The 22,633-nt window shown below is 48.4% G+C and overlaps 1 protein-coding gene across 6 annotated transcripts in view; it reads left to right on the top strand.

The window, feature by feature from the left end:
• The window catches only part of NRP2 (neuropilin 2), an 89,124-nt gene extending 74,135 nt beyond the window's left edge, over positions 1-14,989 (top strand). For 2 of the 6 annotated variants that reach the window (XM_039706777.1, XM_039706694.1), the window contains exons 16-17: positions 10,849-10,917; positions 11,605-14,989. In XM_039706777.1, the coding sequence (XP_039562711.1) occupies positions 10,849-10,917; positions 11,605-11,858 (323 nt within the window). In that variant the 3' untranslated portion in view covers positions 11,859-14,989. Of the gene's footprint in view, positions 1-395; positions 3,347-10,848; positions 10,918-11,553 lie in introns of those variants that run through there. The other 4 variants (XM_039706606.1, XM_039706526.1, XM_039706951.1 and 1 more) reach the window with 2 other exon arrangements.
• The last annotated feature ends 7,644 nt before the right edge of the window (positions 14,990-22,633 follow it).

The raw sequence follows: 22,633 nt of genomic DNA, 5'->3' as shown, positions 1-22,633 counted from the left end.
TATGCTTTTCTGCCAATTACAAACGTGATGTGTTTTGTCACTACTTGACAACATCTGCCATGTGGAGACAAAACCAGGTGGCTGATCTGGAGATGGCCAAAATAAAGAAGGGAAAAAAACATTAATTGATGCCAGAAATAACAGTAATAATAGCGCATATGGAATTTGTATTGCGTTCCAGGCAGCCTGATTAATTAAAAGGGAAGGGAAAGGCCCTTGAAAATGTGGGCTCAGCAAGTGCCAGGCTGTGCCCTCCCCTAGGAGCACGCCCTGTATGTGGAGGCGGCCGTGGGACCTCGTGTTGCTCCGTGCTGTACTCTTGAAAGCATGTGTGTTTCTTTTTGTGCGTCTGCATGCCTCCCACCTAGCAACCCTGTTCTGTGTCTCCTCCCCAGGGGCAACCCTCCTGCCAGGGACCGAGCCCACAGTGGACACGGTGTCAGTGCAGCCCATCCCAGCCTACTGGTATTACGTTATTGCCGCCGGAGGTGCTGTTGTGGTGCTGGTCTCCGTCGCGCTGGCCCTTGTGCTCCACTACCACCGGTTCCGCTATGCGGCCAAGAAGAGTGATCACTCCATCACCTACAAAACCTCCCACTATGCCAACGGGGCCCCTGTGGCCGTGGAGCCCACCCTAACCATAAAACTAGAGCAAGACCCCAGCTTGCGCTGCTGAGAGCCGAACAGGAACGAGAAAGCAAACAAAACACAAAACAGACAGACAGACAGAAACTAAGACTTCAAATAAGTTGCCTCAGTTTTGCACTTTTTTCCTTACCTAGCATACGTGTGAACTCTTAGATATCTCCATCCCTTCTTCGTACCCCAGCCCTCCCCAAATCTTTTACAAACTCTAAACTAATGCTGCATCTTGGATCGCCAGAAGAGACACACCGCCCCTTCACTTCAAAAGTGAACACTCCCTTTCTATTACTTTTCAAGGATACTTGGGGTGTCAGGTGGGGGTTTATTTTGTTCTGTTGTGTTTGTTTGGGGAGTTGGGTTTTTTGTTGGTTTTTCTTTTGTTTGGTTTCTTTTTTTTTTTTTTTTTCTTTTTTTTTGGTTGGTCAGCTTCTTTGGGTTTTGGGATTTTTTTTTCTCCTTCCAGTAGGCAACCTGCAAGGGAACCTGATGGTGAGCCTGGAAGCTTGTGTGTGAGGCTCGTGTGCATGTGCTAAACCTATGTGTGTGTGTGTGTGCATGGGACTGTGTGTGTCTGACTGACTGAATGTATATTTAGAAACAGCCCCTTTTTAATTTGCTTGTTGTTGCTTCTACTTGCACAGGGAATGCTTTTATTTTTGTTTTTGTTGTTGTTGTTAATTTTCCCTCCTTCCCACCTCCTCTCTGGAAGGTCTGGGACGTGTTTATGGTGAATGCCCTGATTTGTTTACTTGGGGAAGAGAGCAATGCTTTTTTGTTGCCTTATCTAGCTTTGGCTGGGTTTCTTGTTTGATAGTGTTAATGTCGTGGGTGCAAATTGAGAAAAGGCCAGGCTGGACAGTAGGAATGTCCACCTCAGATGGCTAGAAGAATCCAGAGAGGTCTGTAGACATTCAAAAAGCAAGATCTCTCCATTTTATTCTTTCTGCAGCCAACATGATAACACAGCCATTGTTTGGAAGAGGGAGGGGAAGCCCTCCTCTTCCCCCACCTGCAAGTGAATCTATTTAAAGTTGCCTTATATCAGAGAAGCTCATAATGAATGTTTTGTTTGTATCTGTTAAAGCCAGCCTTAGGGTAACACGTAGACTTCAGCAGGTCTTAGTGGATGCTAAATACTGTAGTTTCTTGAGAATTGAAGGTTTATTTTTTTAATAAGTATCCTCACTCTGGGTGCTGATGGTTTTGCTTTTACATGGGGAAGGGGGAGAGGGCTCCTCCTTGTCTTTCTGCTAGAAATGTTCAAGGGACAAGTATAGTTCCCTTTCTGGGTTTGAGTTTTTTTCCTTCTGCACAATCCATAGCTGCTGAATCATAAAAATTGCCCGTTGACTTTCTAGAATGTCAGTTCTGCGTTTGCTAATGTTCTGCTTCTTAGAGCACCAGTAACATCTAGCAAGCCAAGCCCAGCCAGTGCGCCTGGGGGGCCCAGCTATTGCTGCTGCTTTAACTGGGGAGGCAAGGAGGAGCCTCCACACGCCTCCGACTGTTGAATGGCCCAGTGTATTGTAGTGGAAATGCCTTATATAAATTACTGAATGATGACATGCAAAAGTGGTTTGAATTTTTAACCCTAATCTGTTTGCAGGCAAAAAAAAGTACCTCCAGTGAGCAAGGTTCTCCATCTTGTTTGTGTCCATCTGTGATGAGTGATCAGATTCCCTCCCCCCTTCTAAACTTGCTAGTGCCCGTCCCTCCTTTGCCCATTAATATTGCATAAAATGAATCAAGATGAGCAGCTCTGTTAACTTCCCTGCAGTCTTGAGCTACCTTTTAGTCTGGGAAAAAAAAAGGAAAAATACAAACTGTGCTGAAGTGGTATTGGCCCCTGTTGCAGCATAGCCCTATTCCCAGGGAATGTCTGTCAATGGGGGTGTCACTTTAACCCCCTCCTTGCCTTAATTCATGCAGCCAGTTTCAGTTCCCCACTCTGGTTTCACAGCAGATTTCAGTGGAATCCTCTCAGCTGCAGCAGCAAGTGTCTGAAACAAGCAAGGAGTGCAGAAAAGCCCAGGGTGATGTGCCATGTGAGCACATTAGGCATGGTGCTCCTAGCACTTCTGCACCTGGGCCTGGCTCCCGCAAAGTTTTTGAGAGCAGCAGGGACCTGCCTGTCCCAAGGGGCCAGAATGGACCCGGGGAGCTCCTGCCACCTGGAAGGCAGTGCCATTGAAAGGTCCCTGGAGAGGGGCTTCCAGGGCGAGGGTGCTTTCCCCATGAGCCTCCTCATCACACAGCACTGGTGCTGCAGTGCATCTGGTTTGGGATGTGGATTCCTATCCCCCTCAGTCAGCTGCAAATTAAAACAGATGTGAAATGCTGGCATGGGTTTACTTTCAGGTTAGCCCAAGCCATGTCAGCAGATGATATTGTCCCATTTCCAAAGTCAGTTCAGTCTCCCTTGTTCAGACGATTTCACTTTGACCAGGTTCACCCCCACAGACTTAGCAAGTGTGCATTGGTGTGTCAGAGAGGAGAATGTGGCACCCTGTCTTTTAAACCAAAATCACCAAAGACAAAACAGAAGGTCACTTCAAGATTTTTACTCCCAGTTCTCCCCTGCTCCTTGAGCCCTGACATCCCCAGCATTGCCCAGTTGCCTGTGTGTGAAAAATATCTTGTGGAAATTTGAAATTCTTTGAAGATGTATTGTGTGGAATGTAATAAAATGATGATATTTTTATACAAATATCTGGGGTTTTTCTTTCTTTGCTAACGAGAATGCTGTTGGTTGAAGCAAAGCAGAGTTCCAAAACTCTTCGGAGCATCAGGGCCATTGCTTTTAGCCAAGTGAAGCTCCAGTTCCTGCTGCAGACCCAGCTCCCAGCAGCCCAGATGCTGTGGGCTCCCTGCCTTGCTGCACTCAGGATCGGGCCATTAATAGCAGCTTTTAGATCCATTACATTTGTACCAGTCCTTATGGGAGTTTTGGGAGGCTGGACTGACTCTTGGGATTGTTTGGGGATTTCACCAGCGTTGCCTAAGTGCTAAATTACTCAGTGTGATTACAGAGAATTTCTCCAGCTGGGGCCCCTGGAGACAGGACATCCGACTTTGCAGGGCCCCTGGGGCTGGCCTGGCTGCCAGCTCAGCTGAGCCACATGCTCTGTCCCTGAGCTCAGCAAAAACCGGGTAAGCCATTAGCAAAATTAATAATGAAAACAGCAATGCTTTCCTTTCCTCTTCTGTGCAATCCCTGTCTCTGCATGTTGGACTGTGCAGGGGACCTGTACACGAGTGTTTGGACACGTGTATGTCCTCTCCTGAATCTTTCTAGCTTTCCCTCCACCTGAATCTTCCCAGCTTGTTACAGGGACCTCTGCTGCAGCAGTTCTGCTTTCCATCTTCCCTAAGTGTACCCTTCACCCCTTCAGCAGAGTCAGCAGCATCACATTTCATGTGAAATATATTTTGCTGCAAGTTTGAGAGGTTTTTCCTTCCCTCTTTATTTTCCTTCTCTCATATTCTTTACCCTGGCATAAAGCTCAGCTTTGCAATGAAACTTCCTGACTTTACTAGGAATTCAGGCCATCAACAAAAAAATAATTAAAATGTGATCCCTCATACTGGCTATTCAAACACAAGCAAAGCTGAGGACCCATGCTGCTTTTTTGGGAGAGGGTTTTTTTTTTTCTGTAATTGTACAGCAAAGCAAATTACACTTGTAATTTGCATTTTGTACACTTCAGCGACTGTTCAAGCAAAATTCAAAACAAATATGCACATGTGAAAAACTGGGAGGGAGAGACTGACTGATGGCTTCCCAACAAGGAAGAAAAAAATTCTGTTAAGTAAACAGACGAAAAGGGAGAAATCGTTCAGGATTAATTATTCCGTACGTGCGCCACAGACAGATTGGCCGGAGAGTTGGGTGCTGCTCAGGCTGCAGCACATCCTAGGGAAGAAAGCAGCTAAAATTAGCATGCTTTGTTTAAGGAAATAAATACAGCTTAGTGTGATTTTGATGCAAACTCTTCTGCCAGTAACTTCAGGCATTTAAGTGTCTACTTAAAAAAAAAAAAGAGGAAAGCTTTCTGGGGGAGCAGTGGGGGCTCTATTTTTCAGGGGACAGCATTGTGTCCTGTGTGTCACGGGGAGGTTTTGGGCGTGGCTCCCTGGTGGTATGTGCTGTGATGGTGTCAATCTTTTTATCTTATCTCTGCAGTTGGTGTTGTGCTGAAGGAGCAGAAGGGGGTTCATGGGCACTCTCTGTAAGCGCTGGGGCAAAGCCAGTGCCTAACAGGGATGTGAGAGAGGGAGCACTGACCTGGCGAAGCAAAGGCGCCGTGGGAAGGGCGTGCTGTGCTTGGCAATGCCGGCGTGCCTGAGATGGCTGACCAGGCAGGAGCAGGCTGCACAGCTCCTTCACCAGCCGAGGGACCGGCCGCACAGCTGGGTCAGCCTCCTGCCAGGGCAGGCACCTGCAGGATGCCACTTGGCACAGGGTCCCCAGAGCTGCTTGCCCCCGGGCTGCGGGGGTGAGGTTGGCTTTTCCTGGCCTGGTGGAAATGCCTCTGCTGCCGCGTGCAAGGGAACAAGGTAGAAACCAGGCTGTGCATGGGGCGTGCCTGGATTTTTGTCCCTCTAGAAACCCTGCGAAAACCTACTGACTTTACCGGGGCCAGCCCCCACTTAGCCCGTGTCAGGGTGGCAGAGTGAGGCGTGCAGACAGCAGGCGAGGCCCCGAGGCGAGCTTGGACAGCCGCTTGGCTTTCCGCCACGGCTCCTCCATCAGTGGCTTTGGCGGCTCTTAGCAGAGACTGCAGGCGTGACTGCCAGTTTGAGGAATCGTGTCGTTAGCCACTGCACTGTAAAAACAAACAGCAACAACGGGGAGGGTGATAAACATACCAGGATGCCACAGAGCTGCCAGCTTCTCCCCCAGCTCTGAGCCCTCGCGTGGTGGCAGCGGGGCTCAGTGCCGCCCTTGTGCTGAGGAGCTGCTCGGTTTGGGGTAGGTGAGCTCAGCATGGAGCACAGAACCTCATGTCAGCTCCTTACCCGGGCTGTCCAGGGGTGGGAGAGGAAGAGGGAGAGGGAGAGGATTACGCCGTGTAATGCCACAGTCACGCCGTACGCACTGTGCCACCACCACTGCTTCCTTGGCCTGGTGCCGCTGCTGAGGAGAGGTGCAAAAGCAGGGCTGGAGAAGGGGTCAGGCAGCAACGGGGGATGTGTCTGCTGCAGGGAGGGTTTGGCAGGGTACTAATTTTGGGAAGCCACCTTGGCCATCTGCCACGTGTGTAGCAGGGCCAGGTGCCACATGTTGGAGGGCAGCACCAGGGCTGGAAATAGCTGCCTGCTCATGGCCACCTCCACACCAAACGCCGAGCCTAGCTCCATGTCTCCAAGTGCTTTTGGTGGAGGGGTCTTCAGCTGCCCAGCCATACTTTCCCACCTTGTCTTCATATGGGAAGCCCACAGATTGGAAGAGATCATCTGTGCCCCCAGTTTGACAATGGTTCTGTGCTGGACTGAGGTGTGCACAGTTGGCCACCGCCAGGGCAGCCCCAAGGCAATCTGAGAATAATGTCCAGCAGTTCCTGCACTGCAGAGGGAGGCCGGGCCAGGGAGTGGCAGCTTGTTTGCTTTCCTTAATGCTCAGCTGTAGCCAAAGCACTGTTTTAATTTGAAATTTGGCAGGGATTTATCCCTTCTGTAAACTAAAGTAGTCCTGTGTTTCTGCAGGAGTGGGAAAGAGAGAAGTGAGGTGGATTTTCAGCTGGAAATAGAGCAATGGGGGATTCAGAGGGAGTGTTTCTGCTCGGAGCCTGTGCTGCTGCTTTGAGAAGTGCTTCTCCATTTGCTGAGGGTGGGAGGTGTCACCCCCAGCCCCCGGGGCTCCCAGCCAGAGGAGCAGCGCTGCGCCGCCGCAAGCAGAGCAGTGTCAAGGCGAGGCCACGGCGGCTGCTCTGCTGTGTCAAAACAAAATGATGTGTGTTGGAGTCACACTACTGCTGTGGAGAGAAAAGGACTGGGAATGAGCAAAGAGAGAAAAGCAAGGATGAGAGCAGAGCCGGGGCTCTGTCTCGTTATGCCAAGGCTGGGAAATGTCAATTTCTGACCCCGTTTTCCTAGCTTTGGCTGCATGTAATGCTTCAGACCCTCATGGGCACTTGTTTAGCAGCAGAGCAGCAGTGTACCTCCTACGCCCCCTCACTGGGCAGGACAGCACTGGCCAAAAGAGGTGTTGTAGCAGCAGGAGAGAGGGGTGAGCATGTAGCTGGCTGCCCTCGAGTCCTTTCCACAGTGGGGAAACAACCATGTGCTGCTTATTTCCCCAAAACCAGCAATTTGTTTTTCTTCCTCCTACACACTCTGCTTTTTTTGATCCAGCAGGCACAGCCACAGATATTACTGGGAATGAAAGACTGTAGGGAGCAGAGCTCACAAAGCACCCATCACCTGGTGCATCACTTTCAGCCCCAGAGCTTGTGGACCCCTGCAGAAAGTGGGGAGCAGGAGCACAGGAATGGTGGGAGCACATCCTGGGTGCTCTCCAGCCCAGGCTATCCTGTGCCAGAGTGGCTCTAGGCAGGCAATAATAAGATGTGGAAATTACTGCAAGTTTGATATATTGTTTGGGAAAGCCTCTCCTGCTGAGAGGCTCATTTTGTTCAGCCAGAAAGACTCCAAGAGACACCACAGATAATCTGCAAATGCCTGTGTGTAGAGAGAAATGCCAGATGATAGAGCTCTGCCCCTGGGTGATTGAGCTCCCCTCAGCGACCTGGCAGGAGGCAGCACCTGGTACCTGGACATAAACCAGACAAAGTCAGGCTGGAAAGAAACAGCAATTTTTTTTCTTGACAGTTGTCATTTGCCTTGGAAGAATGTGTCCAGGTTCCAGCAATCAGGGCTGGGTGTTCTCTCCAAAGCAATAGCTCTTGGCTTGGTGCAGAGGTCTCTGCCAGAGGTGGTGCTGCTGGAAAGCCCATGCAGGAGGGCTGGCATTGAGCACTTGTGATGGCGGGAAGTATGTCCAGGCCACACGACATGCTGAGCCCAGCTTTGGAGAGGTGAGCTGTCTTGGGCAGGTTTGGAGAGCTTTCCTGCAAGAGGCATGTCTATGTCTGTGGTGGGACACCAGAGAACCTTGTCTGCTCTCCTGCCCCTCCCATCCGCCCTGGCACAATCCCTCCCACCCCTGCTACTATTTTAAAACAGATGTACACTGAAATTCTTTAATCTCTGGAAATACTAATTTTCTCCTGCTCTCCCTCCATGTGAGTTCATACAAACATGGTATTAAATCAGCCCTTGTCTGATTAGAATTTTATCTTTCTTTTTTCAAGTCCCATAAATTAGCTTTTTAGCTGGCAGTGCTCTCAGATCCAACAGATAACAGCCTTTCTTGGCATCTGGCTGTTTCCAAAATCATTGCTAATATCATTTTTTGGCCAGGACTGGCTAGGTGCTCACAGCTATCATTTGGCACACGGGCTTTAAAAATGGCCTTTCACTAAGGAGAAATGATTCCTCATATTTAATTACAGTTTTCCCCTAACTTTCTTGTCTACCTTTCTCCAGAATATTTTTTCCCTTTTAAAATGCAAGGTAAGTTGTTCCTGAAATCTGCACTTTAAGGAAGCAGCTTTCCACAACAAAGAGCCATGTATGTTTCTCCCATTCTGCCCACAGCTTGCAGGGCTTTTCTGGGGACCACTTTTGGAGGGAGTTGCCTTCTGTGGCCTGCTCCACTTGTCACTGTATTGCTGGGACTTGTCCCAAAGGAACCTAACTGATGACAAACAGCAGGCTAGATTCTGTGGCAGGCTAGATTCTAAATCATCTCCACTAGGAACTGAACTGAGACCACCAGCTTCAATTCCCACAGACACCCACACAGCCTGAGCTGATTCAGTTAATGACTCGAGAAGCCCCAGTATGGAAAAAGAAACGTCGAATTCTATTTTTCTAAAGCTTTCTGGAGGGTGTAGAGCCCTTCATGATAACATACAATCAAATAGCAATGAAATGGCATGTGGGGAACAGAAGAATGAGGGCCTGAGGAGGAAGGAAAATAGGCAAGTAGGAAGATATCATTTAAGCAGGACTTAAGAGTTGTATTAGCATGGGGAATTGAGCAAATCACTAGAAGAGTAAACAGATTCTAGGCTGGGCTTTTTATATAAATGTTCTCTCTTTTCAAGTTTTCCCAGTGCACCTTCCTTTCAGGCTGGAAGAACTGGTGTTCTTTTGAAAGTGTTGATTAACCAATACTTTTTTATTTCTGGCTCTTCCCTCAAGGCTGCCCTGGGAAATTACAAAAGGATCAAATTGCTGGCTTGTTCTCACACAAAATTTAGAGCAGCTACAATATGGAATGTCAAATGACTTCCAAGAGCCTTTCTCCACACATGGACTCCTTGGGCAGACTGTCATCTAATTTTGACCTCTGCTCATCTTTGAGCAACATACAATTTCTGTAGGGTTGTGTGGGTGACACGGATGGCAAATCCCACTGCTTGTCTTCCAGTGGGTGACTAGCAGTTCAGACGTCTCCACGTGTGAACTGCTTTGCAAGTTATTTTTCCACATGTTTGGATCTAAATGTTTGCAAGACGCCCTCAGGCAGTTCTCCCAGCCCTAAGATGTTGCCATCTGGGCCTGTCAGTTCGGGAACTGTTGAGGAATCATGTGAACTCGCCGCTAAAGTGAGGATTTACAGAAGGCAGTGTGCACCTGTGTTTCTTCGACAAGGTACCAGCAGCCTTGAGTCAGCTTAATTGACTCACTCAGTGCAGAACGCATCAGCAGGAGGGGCAGGTGCTGGGCTGTGTGCCTTCCTGTTGCCAGGTTCACTTGCAAATTCAAAGAAATCCCTTCATTCTTTGGGTGTAGATACAATTCTGCCTGAGGAATGAGAAGGTGTCATTAATTCCAGCAGAGGATTGCTGCTGTCGGGGGTCAGGTGGTGTTGGAGCAGCATGGCTTTCAGCAGAGACCCACTCTGGAAGTGAACCTTGAAATGTCGCTGGCGTGGATTGCCTGACACAGTTGTCTGGGATAGCAAAAAAGTGTATTTAACAATTCAGGAGGCCTTTTCAAGTCCTAAATATCCACATAAATATGCAGAAATATTCTTTTATAAGGTTTTGAATAATTTCATTGCATGTGGCTTTTTAGGTACAAGTTACAATCTTTAGTTTTGGTTGCTTGTAAGTAACCTCTTCAAACTCTTCCTGCCATTTTGGCACAAGGCATAAAGTAATCTTGGTTCCAACCACAACTACTTCCAAGGTGTGACTTCTATCGCTTTCTAGTCCCTGATTTTTTGCATTCCTGATCATTTCGAGACACCTTCTCAGTTAAGTACCCCAAGTTACAGTCAGCTTTGAAAACTCTTCACAGATTGAAATGAAAAGACATTTTCTTTTGGAAAAGTGGAAAAGAGCCATGGTAACTGTATGCAGAGAAAATGATAGGAAGACTGCACAGGAAAATAACTTATTTCTGCTCAGATTATAATATGTGCATTTGGTTGCTAGTCCTTGGTCTGTGCTGAACAATAGCAAGAGATGTCACCACTAAAAGGAATTTGGATCAGGGAAATGTTAACATAAGGGCCTAGATATGGCCATTTGTCTCTCTCTCCATTTCAACCAGCTTTTGTATTAAAACATATAATGAAGATACATAAATTCTTCAAATTACTGTGAATTTATCTGAAATCCAAAGAGAAACCAGGTCATTGAAGCTCTATATCCAGTCAGACATATGGGAAAAATGAAAAGTAGAGTGTGTGCTAAATGGATCCAGCATTAGTGGCAAGTAATGACAGGCACTAAGACCCTACTCAAAGGTGTAAGGGTAATACCCATGAGCATGTTAATAGTGAATTATGGCCATTATGGAGGCAGCAATGACAATATTTTAGTGCTCTTCAAGGTGTCTGATTTTTTTGCTTTTTGCTCACTCTCTTTTCTTCTTAAAAGCTGATGATCTGGTGGTTATAAAATGTGACATAGTGTGAAGATCCTCTTCTCTCAAGTGTGCAAGAGTCTTCATTGACTTTGGCCAAGGGAAGAAGATAATGAGTTCCTCCTCCTCCCACAAGGAAGAGCCTTGTAGTAGTTTAACAATTACTTTCTTCTGGCTGGCCTCACAGTCCAATTACTAGTGACAATGATGCTGCCAGAAGGCCTCTTTTAACAAACAGTGCTTCCCATTTTGTTGTTCTAGTGAACTTCCCGAGAATGGAGGATGACTTCCCAAGCTCTGAGCAAGACTTTGAAGACAACGACGATCCAGGTTGGTATGCAAATGGACATGGACATTGTCCATATGCACATGGACAATTCAGCTGTAGCAGCTTGTCTTTCAGTATCAGATGCTCAGATTACTCACAAACCTCAACTTTAGTGTTTTTAGGAGCTAGAACACACTTGAGAATATACATTGAAGTGATGGCTTGGCATTCAAAGGCATTGATTTTCTTTTCTTGTTTTCCAACAGCCAGCAACCTTGCAAAGTCAGTGTATTGTATTTGTGTTAGGACAAGTGAAACTGATCTTTTAAGCATTAATTGCTGCTTGCATGGTGTTTTGACTTGTAAATGAAGAAAATTAAGTCTGAGACCTGTGACAGATTGATTCCATAGTTTTGAACCTGGAAGTGGCACTGGAAGGGCCAGAGTTTTGGCAGGTGTAGAATGCTTGTGCGCTATGTCAGTAGTCTGATGTCTAAAAGTGAATCAGGGTGCCTAACGTCCTTGGTAGTTTGGTGCTTCACATGATTTCTAGACCTGGGTTAGTGAATCCTGCTGAGATATCCCCATATATGTACTTTAACTCATGTAAAGCCATCACAACTCCACGTAAGAAACATATAAAGGTGAGGAGGGAACAAAAAGTGATCCCTGGATAATAAGTGCCCGTTCCGCTGCAGATTACTTTGGATCGGATAGGAACGACACACTGTTCTCTACTAACTCTCCAGGAACCCCGAAGCTGGACAAAGAGAAAAGCTGGCTATACACCCTGGATCCCATCCTGGTGACCATTATAGCAATGAGCTCCCTCGGGGTCCTGCTCGGGGCCATCTGCGCTGGCCTGCTCCTCTACTGCACGTGCTCGTACGCCGGGCTGTCCTCGCGGAGCTCCACCACGCTGGAGAACTACAACTTTGAACTGTACGACGGCATCAAGCACAAGGTGAAGATGAACCACCAGAAGTGCTGCTCGGAGGCCTGATGGCTGCCTGGGGATGACCCTTGGCATTGTGCCCGGTGAGGTGGGCTGGCAGGGGGTACTTTTTTGCTGTTTTCTATGGGAACTGAATGCCATAACAGGGAATGAGGGGAGCAGGAGTGAAGGGAGGCACTGCTCCTGCCACCAGGTCTTGCTGCTGGGTCACACTCCACCAGGACCAAGTGGCTCTCCTGCAAACCAGACTGTGCCGGGCGAGGGGGGGACTGAGCCCCTTGTTTGTTGGTTCATCTTCATTTTCTGCTGATGTGAGTGGCTGGGATGTGGTAAGGGAGCCTGGTTTACCTTTTGGATGTGAGAAACTAAATGTTGATTGTTATTTCCCACCTCCTTTCTCTGGTAAGTTGCTGAGAAGGCTGAGGGATTTCTTTAGAAATAACACACACACACACGGAGCCCCTGTCCATTTTAGACTCCGTCCAGATATCATTGTAGGGATTTGTGCACTTCACACTAAGAACAGGAAGCTGCAGTTTGCAGTCCTGAAAGTGGAAGCATGTTGTTACCTTCAACTTGCCTTCTCCTGGTAGCAGGGGAAAGGTGGGATACTGGCTTTACTGTCAACAGTAACAACAGCGCTTTCTGAAATCATTAAGAAAGAAAATAGAAGGGAAACCCTATGTGTAGAAGCACCTCTTTGAGAAAAGCTGAAGAGCCTTAAAGTGATTTGTGAATAAGAGCCATTTATTAAATCCATATCTTTGATTGCAGCAGCAGAGGCCTTCATCAGTAAGGCCTTTATTTGAATCTCCACCCCACTTGAGCCTGCCATTTTTCTTTTTGCTATAATGAGAAAATTGCAGCAAACAAAAGATAGAGCCTGTCGGGTTGCTGGCTTAGGCAATGGCTTTGGGAAGGGGGCTTCACTTGGGGTTTGACTTGAGGTACAGTGCTGAGGCCTCTCCAAAGTTCCAGGAAGGGAAAATGAACAGGAAGGAGGCTGGAGCAATGCCCACAGCCCTGGGGAGCCTGGCCATGGTGCCCACTGTCACCCCCTCACCTTCCTAATGCTCTCCTTGTCCCTGGAGCTGGGGGGTGTGAGCTGGTGCCATCAGCACCTCTGGACCACACAGCTGCCACCACATCCCCTTTGGAGCAAAGCTGCACTGCTCCTGATCAGTAGCAAAAGCCCCAAGTTCTATCTGTGAACTGGTTTTTTGTTTGGTTTTTTTTTTTACTTTGAACAAGTGCCTTAGAAGTATTTTTCCTCCAGCTGATGATCAGTGCTGTAGCAAATAGCAAGTGAGGCCTTCATCCTTCCCCACAAAATGCTCTTCTTCACCACTCTCCACTGGTTAGAACCCAGCAGAAATCTGGTCCTTCTACTTTCAAATGGTCTGGCTATATTGTGTGGCAGCTGGTACCTCTCCACTTACCACTGTGCTGTGGGACAGGAGTGTTACGAGAATAACTGAATGGAGAAAAAGAGTTGAAATGCTGAACCCCAAAGCAATGCCTTCATTTCCAGTTCAGTACAGGATCACCTCTATCAACTTGCACATACATAAATAAGAAACCTTTCTGTCACACTGGGTTTATTTTTCCAGGGGCTCTTTGGTGATACCTGGCATGTCCTGATTTTTACATTTTACCTTACAAGTAGTTTGGCTTGGGGATGGCATTATTTTCCTCACCAACTGCTATTGACAGAGATGTGATGTGTTGTGAAGCTCAGTTTGCCCAGCCCCACAAACACATCGTGCAGGAGTCCAGGTGTTTAGGGACACAAGCAACATCTGGAGAGGAGACGAGCATGGACACAAGAGCAGTGCCACAGATGCTCCTTGGTACTGCAGGAATAGGAACATCTGTCTAATGTCTCATGAAGAGCTCCCTCAGACAATAAGATTTTAGGAAAAAAAACCCTTCTCTGCTGTGAGAAAGGTGCACATGTACTGGGGGAGCAGAAACAGCAGCTGCGTCATCAGCACCTCCGCGGTTCGTGTACACACGCAGAGACGCACACACAAAGGCCTTCATTTCTTTAATTCACACTGTGCACCCGACAAAAACAGCAGTAAATGTGTCTCTGATTCTCCTCTCGAATCACCTTATTTCTTTTGGTGTTTTTCACAGACAAATTCCACAGGGGTGTTATTTTACTGTACAAAAGAAACAGAGGCAGTGGGAGGAAATGTACCAGACCATTTCAAAGCTGGATTGCTGCTGCTCAATGATTTCATTCCCTTCAAATCACCAGAGAGGGGAAGGATGAATGGAAAAGGACCATACAGTAGAAAAGCCAACTTAGGCAAACAATAGGTGAAAATATATAATTAAAAGGTGATGTTATGGTGTCTAGTAGGCGTACAGAGAGAAGAGTTCATATATAGATATATTCAGAAATAGTGTGTTTGCACACGCACGTGAATTCTCTGTATGTATCGTGTATGTGACTTATTCCGTGGGACTGACTCGTGTTAATGTATCTCTTGATCTGGGGCAGGGGAGTACTGCTGACCTTGGCACTAAGGTGGCACGGGCCCAGCCCGTGTGTCCCGCTGGCCCCTGGCAGGGGGCAGGGCCCACGTGTGCGCTCACCGGGCGAGAGAAGGCCGATCATGCTGCACAGCCAATACCTCACTTACCTCTGCCGGGTGCTTTACTGTTCTACGGAAAACTGTGTTTGATTGTAACTTCAACAGGGACGGGGGAAAGGTCATCGGTGCATTCAATTCATTGCATCCTCCTCTGCAAACAGAGTCGGTTTGCTGATTGCAATTCCCTCTGTGAAATTCAGAAAAGAAAAAAAAATCGGCATTAATGCCTTTGCTTAAATGGGCTGTTTCCTCCACACGCTTCCCATGGCAGGACATGTTGCTAATGGGCAGGCTGTAGTTCTGGGTGACTTCATTTTGTGGGAAGGTGCCGGAGGTGAGCATGGGAATTAAACCATTAAGAAATTATATGCAGAAATGGAAATTCTCCAAGGTTTGCAGTTCAAGGTATTTGACCATTTACTGGCTGAGCCAGGACTTACGGACTTAAAGAGCTTTTACTGTGATTCTTCGGTGTAACAAACAAACAAAACAAAACAAAAAATAAAACTGTGTTTATATGATTTGTATAAAAACCTTTTAAAATTACTATTTAATAAACATTATGGTAGAGATTAAGTTTCAGTGGCTTTTTTATTCACAAAAGAGCAGCAACAAGGAAACCAAACTGAAGAGGGCTGGAGGTAGCAGAAGCCCCAGCAAAATCAGGTGCAACTTGAGGCACACAGGGCCATGCCCACTGCTCTCCTTTGCTGTGCACAGCTTGTCCCTTTGGATTACCCCAGGCTGCGTGGCACACCAAGGTGACATGAGGTTTTGACACAGATCCAGTGCACACCCACAGCATCTTCTATCAGAGCTGGGGAGGGCTGGAAGCTGCTCTGGCCCAAAAGCAGCATCTGAGAGCAAACTCCAAAGTGGATGCAGGTCTTTTCCTGTCACCCTGTGCCATGGCCCAATGCTGCCAGTGATCCCAGAGAGAATCACTCTCACCAGTGCAGTTTTAGCCTAAAAATTATTTAGAAAAATGAATTAGAACTAAAGTGCACTGGTGGGGGCCAGCCTGTCACAGTTTGTCCACCTCACAAGGGTACAGGTGCCGGTATCCCAGCGTGTCCCTGTCCTGACTCTATGAACTTGCCGAAGTGGGTAGTGGCTGGGATGGGGTGGTGTTCTGCAGTTCAGCTTCAGCCCTGTTCTTCGTCACAAAGACAGTGGGGACTCCTGGCAAACCCCAGTGCCAAGCCTGCCTCCACATACTTGTGTTCTCCACCCTCCCTCTGCTCTGTCACATCGCCCTGGTGGCAGCCCAGGGGAGCCTCGTGTCTCACAGGGGTCCTGGTACCCTGTAGCAGGCAGCCAGGAGCCACTGCAGGCCTGCAGAAAGGAGAACCTGTGGGGCTGAACCTACAGCTTGGAAACTCTTGTTTATTTATGGGCACCCTGACAAATGAGAGCCAATCCATCAAGCTCTGAGCACCTTGAGAGCAAATGAAATTTTGTTGCCATCTCCAACACGGTGACCCCCTCCCAAAGCGTTTGTGCGTTAAAGAGGGTCTTTAAGCGATGAAGGGTGGCTGGCAGCTCAGATGAAGATGACAGTGTAGCTGCAACCTTGACAGCTCTCCTCTCACCTAGGAATAAAGAACTGATGTGCAGATTGATACCTGGGGGAGAGGCTGTCAGGGAGCAGGACGGAGACGGCAGATAAGCGACTCAATCAGTGTCAGAGCTGTCCTGCCGTAACAGCGCCTGTAAATCACCGCGGTTAGAGGGGAGCCTCCGCTGAGGCACGGAGCACAGAGCCCGTAATGGGAACACGGCAGGCAAAGCAGATGTGTGCCCTGCCTGAGGTTAAAACCTGTGAGCTGGGCTGAAGCTGCTGCCTGGGCACCAAGGGGAAGCAGGTACCCACTTCAGGAAATTTAAATCTTCAGGCTTTTTTTTTTTTTCCGCACGAGCTGGGATTGCACGTGGATGGGGTGGGACCTGGAGTGCCCTGGTGCCTTTGCCAGGCACACGAGGGTACCCACTGCAGGCAGAGGCCAGACTGTGGGGAGCCATGGGGGGTGTTTCACATAGCACAAGAGTAATCAGGGGCTGAGCAGGCTAATGAAATCGATTTCATCATTCTCGGGCTGCTCCAAGATGGGGATCCAGCCACTCCTGCACATCCTCTAGAGCTGATTGCAATCGTGTGCGCACCCTTGCTGTTTCTCTTGCCCCTTCTTCTTTCAAATACTCCTTTTCTTTTGGATTTAATGGGAAATCTTTTCAAATAATGACTTGCCCTCTGGACAGCTGGGGGCTTGGCAGTAAGGGGAGCCATGGGGCTGAGCTAGTGAGTGGATTCGTAATTAATTAATTGCAGGCAGGTGCAAGTAGAGCTTCCCGTTGCCTCACTGTCTTCTGTCTCTCTCTCTAAAGAATGCCTCTGTCTCCTGGAGCCTGGCACTATCACCAGCCATCCAACGGCATTGAGCAAAACCTGGTGCCAGCTTTGCTGTGGACAGTGACTGCAGCAGGCTGACTCCGGGAGGCTGGTGCTCCACCTCCTCCCTGAAGGGAGCACAGGGAGCCTGTCCTTTGCCTCCATAATTTCCAGGGCCCCTGAACCCTGGTGATAAACACTCATAAAGGCATATTCTCTCCATTGGGAAGCTCCAAATGGCCCCTTCCCATGAAAGTTGGATGGCTCTATTCAATAGCTGTGCTGAAATAGTTCACATCTTCCCCCCTTTACACCCCAAATGGACAAACTCACCTGGCCATGAGAGGTGTTGGTGGAATTCCCAGGTGCTGACTCCTGGTGAGCTGAGCACTGATGTCACCACTGCTGTGTCCCTGCTGTGTCCTTTCAGCCACACTGTGGCTGCTCAGTAGAGCCCTGTGGTGTAAATACAGAGGGTGACACTGAGTTTGGTCTGTATACATCTGTAGCAAAATTTGCATTGAATTCAATAGGTCCTGCTCAGGTAGGACTAGGCTTTCCTATCAACTGCTGTTACATGCAGTGACCCGTCTGAGGCAACAAACTCACCGTGTCTAAAGCAGTTTAATGGGAAAATAACTAATCCTGAATGTGCTGAGAGGGAATGACTCCTCTCTCAGCTCCTGTGTCATAACTCAGTTGCACTACTAATATCTGAAATGGAAAGCACTGCATTAAACACTCAGCAGCTCTACCCCCACCGTGGCCCGGGTGCCAAAAATCAACAGAAGAAATACAGCTCTGCTTCCCTGTGCTGCAGCAGTGGGTGGAGGGCTGCAGGGCGAGCCAGCCCATGCTGGTGGCTCAGGACTGTTTGCTGCAATAGATTTTGCTAGCATTTCCTTGGTTAAATGTTTACAAACCTAGAGGAAATAGCTGTCCCAGATGTTGCTGATAATTTCCTATCAGGTCCCTCCTGGCGCAGTGCAGGGCTGCTTTGTCACCCTTTGGATCAGCTGCCAATCTCATGCTTAATAACAGACTTGACTTCCTTACAAAAACTGTCAAAATTTCTAGCGCTGTTTTTGCCCTCCTGGTCTCTCGGGTTCATACAGAGTAGCTCTGCCCTGGCTCCCAGCCCAGCTCTCTTTGCAGCCCTGGAAGCACACTCCAGAGCAGAGTGGCTTCAGCAGAGGCACAGGACACCTCGGTGATGGGCTGTGTTGAGCAACACAGCCGTTGCCAAATGCATTTCAACCTCATATTTTAAGAAGACATTCAATGTGCTTACCAAGGCTGGGGAGCCTTTTACACCGCAGCAATAATCCTGCACTCGGCCATGAAATCCTCAGCACAGTGTCACATCCATCCCTTTCAGCAGAGAAGTTTTATTAACTTAGGGTGTGAAAAGTTTTGGAGAGCAAAAGTCTCTCTTCCCTCTGAGAGAAATAAGGATGATTTAAGCAGTCTGGGTGCATTTGAGATGGAGAGTGAGTCCCCCAGCTGACACATCAGAGGGAAAACTGTAAGCCGAGGCTGCATTTATTAAAGAAGGAAGCTGAGGCTCTGTAAAGCCAACCTTTCTAAGCACTCCACGAGAGCATTTTAATAAAAAGCACAACAAGCCCACAACAAATCATGTCTTGAAAGAAAAAAAAAAAAAGAAAAAGAAAAAAAAAAGTCAATTCCTGTCAAGGTTTGAAGAATCGTTTGAGCTTAAGGAAAAGCGAATTCCTGCTATGCTCCCCTCCCCTGCCCTCCTCTCCCGTGCGTGGAGCAAAGCCATGGCAAACGCCGCCTGTGACACACCGCAAATCACGGCCGGGAGCAGGGGGGCCGCCCGGCCCTCCGCGGGAAGGCCCGCAGAAGGATTGAAGCTTAGAGAAAATGGAATTTATAGTCAAAGCATTAAAATATTAAAGGGCCTTAAAGAACAGCCATGAATCTGATTTCGGAGGGGGGTGGGACGCAAGTCTGTCATCAGGCAGAGACAAACGGCTGCTGGACTTGACAACTCACATAAATCTGGTGGAGAGAAGAAATAAAGCCCAATCAGACTAAAAAAAAAAAAAAAAAAAAAAAAAAAAGGTGATGAAAAGATTTTAGGGCCTGAAGTGTGAAAAGGAGAAGGAAAGCTAAAGAAGATGAGGAGTTGAAAGCAGAAGAGTGATTATAAAAATAGCAGCAGAAGTACTGATGGAGGTAGAGGAGAGACATTATTTAAAAAGGCCAGAAGTGCCCCGGTGGCATAGGTATTTTTGACAATCTTGCCCAATAGTGCATGATTTTCTTGCACAGCAAGAATTTCTTGGGATGGCTTCAACAGCTGAGGTCTGCAGGGCCAGGAGGAGGAGCAGCCCCCACCATGCAGAACACCAGCTCTGAGCCCCCCAGCAAGGAGGGGTGGGCACAGGCAGCCCCATACGGCCCCAGTGTCTCCAGGAGTGAAACCCCTGCATTTCCAGCAGAACAGCACTCCCCAATCCAATCCCCACATCCTGCTCCCCACAAGCAGCAAACCCCATTCCTGAAGTGCAGATTTTTTTCCCTAGGATGTGTCTCCAGGCTGATCTCAGAGCCTCCTCAAGAGCCATGGCCATTGCACAGGGCCAGGCTGTGGACAGTCTGTTGTGCAAGAAGTCAGCGGGATGAGCCTGCCCAGCCCCACACCCTTCCCCACACCTCACTGGGGACCCCTCCAGTGGGGTCTCCCCCCGAGGCAGCCATGCCCCACTGAGTGGGACAGCTGGGAGGAGTCAGCGCCTCAGGGGCTGCTGCTGCCACACTGTGTGAAGAGAGACCGCAAATCCAGCCAGGAGCCACAGCCAGGACCCGCTGTAAGTTGGGAAACAGTGTGCAGCAAGGACTGGATTTATGAAATGCTGTCTGTAAGCCAGCCCTCCCTCCGAAACACTAAACAAAAAACAACATTCAGATACATTTCGGAGGAAAACACAAAGCATCTGGTTCCCTTCGCTGGTGTACATAGCAAGAGAAAAGTTGGCAGTACATTTGCTTACCATAAAAGAGAGAGCTATGCAAAAAAAAAGCCACATTAGAGTAGCGTTGCCCAAAACAGAGTTAAATGTCTGCCTTGTTTTGAACGTGCTCATGGTGGAAATGTGAGCAAAGGTCAGTCCAAATTAATGAGAAATGAAAATGAATTGGCTGTGCTGGGACTGGCACCCTGCCACCACATCTCGCCCGGCAATTCTTACTTATCCATTTATTTATTTTGTTGGATGAGGAGACATTCTGCGAGCACACAGAAAAGCAGGCCTGGCGCTCCCTGTGGGTGACACACGCCGTTTCAGCCAAGGAGATGTGGCTTGTGGCACCCATCCCTGTGCTCACCACATCCCTTCCTTGCACCCACACGGGAGGTGATGGGAGCCTGGCTTGGAGCCTTCTGGGGGCGCTTTCCCAGGGGATGCTGACCCTGCCTAAACACCCCGTGCCAAAAGCACATCTGAGGCCTCCCAGCGTGGGCAGGGATGAGGATGGGGATAGGCAGGGAAGCTGTGCCAATTCCTGCCACAGGCTGTCCTGTTACCACTGCCCATTGCTGCCGCTGCAAGAAAATCCCAGTGCTGGGAAGGTGCCACTTCCCTGCCAACAGGGCAGGCCAGTTGTGTGCAGGAGGGTGACAAATGTGCCACCTTGGTTTTATGAAGCAAAGGGCTTTTTTCCCATGGCTCTTTCTGACACGCAGGCAGTGATTACCTGCTGAAGCAGCTAAAAACTTCTGTTTGTTTTGGTTTAGAGGAAAGAAGGAGGAAGAAAAGCCAGTTCCAGGTCTGGCTTTCTTCCTGGAAAGGGAAAGCCATCTCAGTAACTCTTGCTTTGCTGAACTTCAGATACACAAGTACTCAGTGCCATTCAAGCAGTTCCTTCCAGCTGCAGCAGCAGCACACTCCAAAGGGCTGGGGCAAGCATGGAGGAAACATGCTGAAGTGGCCAAAGGCAAAGGCAGCAGCACCCCTTCCTCAGGGAGCTGTGTGCCTTGGGGATTCAGGGAAGGGGATGGTGCAAAGCACATTAGCCCATTTCCCTGGGATGAGGAGCCCCACCCTTGTCCCCCCCAGCTCTGTGGAGGCCAGGTGTAGACAAAGGTATCAGCAAGGAACATCCTAATCTGGGCCTGGCAGCATTATGGAGTGAGTCACAGAGTCCCACTTGAAATTGTTTCTCAAAAATAGTCTTTTTTCTTTTTTTCCAAACGAAGAAGTTAGGCTATGAGCTTAGAAACAACATTAGCCTCAATTTAAGAGGAAGAGATGGGTAAGAGGCCCCTTTAAGGCAGTTTCACATCTCAACCACCGCCCATCCGTGCTGTTGGCATTGCCCCAGCCGGGGCCACAGGCCGGCACAGGGCTCTGGGCACACACTGGATTAATTATCCCCAGTGGCCATCATCAAACAGCCAGGGCTCTGCTGACAGTGCCATGTCCAAAGCTCATTAAAACAGAGCAGTGCCACGCTTGGGAACAAGCAGTGTACTGCCCTGGGATGAAACCATTCCAACAGGGATCTGCAGTCCCTGCCATGCAACCGTGCCAGACCACAGCACATGAGCAGGGGCTGAAATGGGACCTGCAGCTGAGCAGCTCTAAATCAGGATCTGTTTCAAGGGCTGAGGAGGACAGTGAAGCTACGTGGAATGGTGGAGGGTTTGGTGGGTGATTTGGGAGGATGGGAAGGGCTGCTGTATCTTGTATTTCTGGATATCCAGTGTCATAAACAGGACATTGCTCAATGACTTAAAAAATTAACACCTCTGCCTGAGGTTATCAGCCTCAGGATGATGACAAGGTTGTGAACAGAGCAATGTTGCTGGAATTGAAGAGATTCAGCATTCTGATTCAGGAATAAGTTATGATGCTTTCCTCAGATACTGGAGATGAAGGAAAGATAATGCTGATGAAGTGTAGGGAGCTACACACAGCCACAGTGACTCATCACAGCTGCCCAGGTGACTTTGCAGGCTGGGAAAATATTAGCACAAGTTTGAACAAGTGTTCCTCCTGATGCCAAGGGATGCCCTGATGAATTTGGATGGCAGTAATAGGGTACTGGGCTCCTCTGACTAGGCAAGGGCACAGAGTTTTCCTCTGGGCATACAGGGATATTCACATGCTAAACCTCTGGTTAGGAGACCTAATGTGCATTGTAACACTGTCCCTGACAGAAACAAACACTTAAAACAAGCTGCTAATTATAAACTAATTATCAAACACCTCCAGCTGGCATCCCCATTTAGCCCAGGCAAGATACACTTTGGCTTGCCCTGCAAACATGGACAGCACTGCCAGTCCTTTGTCTGTACCCAGCCTGGCATCCTACACCTCTTCCCTAAACACAGGGAACTACAGGATTTGGCCCACTGCAGGACAAGGGCAGGGAGATCTGTTCCTCCTGGCTGTCCCCCTGCCCCACAGTCCCCATGTGGAGGGGCTTTGCAGACACAGCCCAGGACACCCACCTGCATCCACACAAAGTCACAACCTGCAGGGGAGTATCCTGACATGGAGAAGGAGGCTTCCAGCAGCTGCTGCATCTTTCATGGTGAATGGGTGGCGAGGCTGGAGCTCACATCTGCTGGAGACACTGCCTAATATCTAAGTAGAAATGTTAGCTAGGGTCTTAAGAGTAAACTTTTGTTTGCACTGTCAGAGGAAGAAGATACAACTAGAATCCATATCCCCTCCCTCCCAAAAAAAAAAAAAAAAGAGAAAGAAAGGATAAATACAATCCATTAGCAAATTAAATAAAATCAAGGCTAGCATTGTGTTTTGCTAGCACTGGTTTTTGCAAGAGCCACACACTCCAGC

Source organism: Passer montanus, unplaced genomic scaffold (genome assembly GCF_014805655.1).
Source record: "Passer montanus isolate IOZ18808 unplaced genomic scaffold, ASM1480565v1 scaffold1, whole genome shotgun sequence".
NCBI lineage: Eukaryota > Metazoa > Chordata > Aves > Passeriformes > Passeridae > Passer > Passer montanus.
This window is presented reverse-complemented; position numbering and strand designations above follow the sequence as displayed.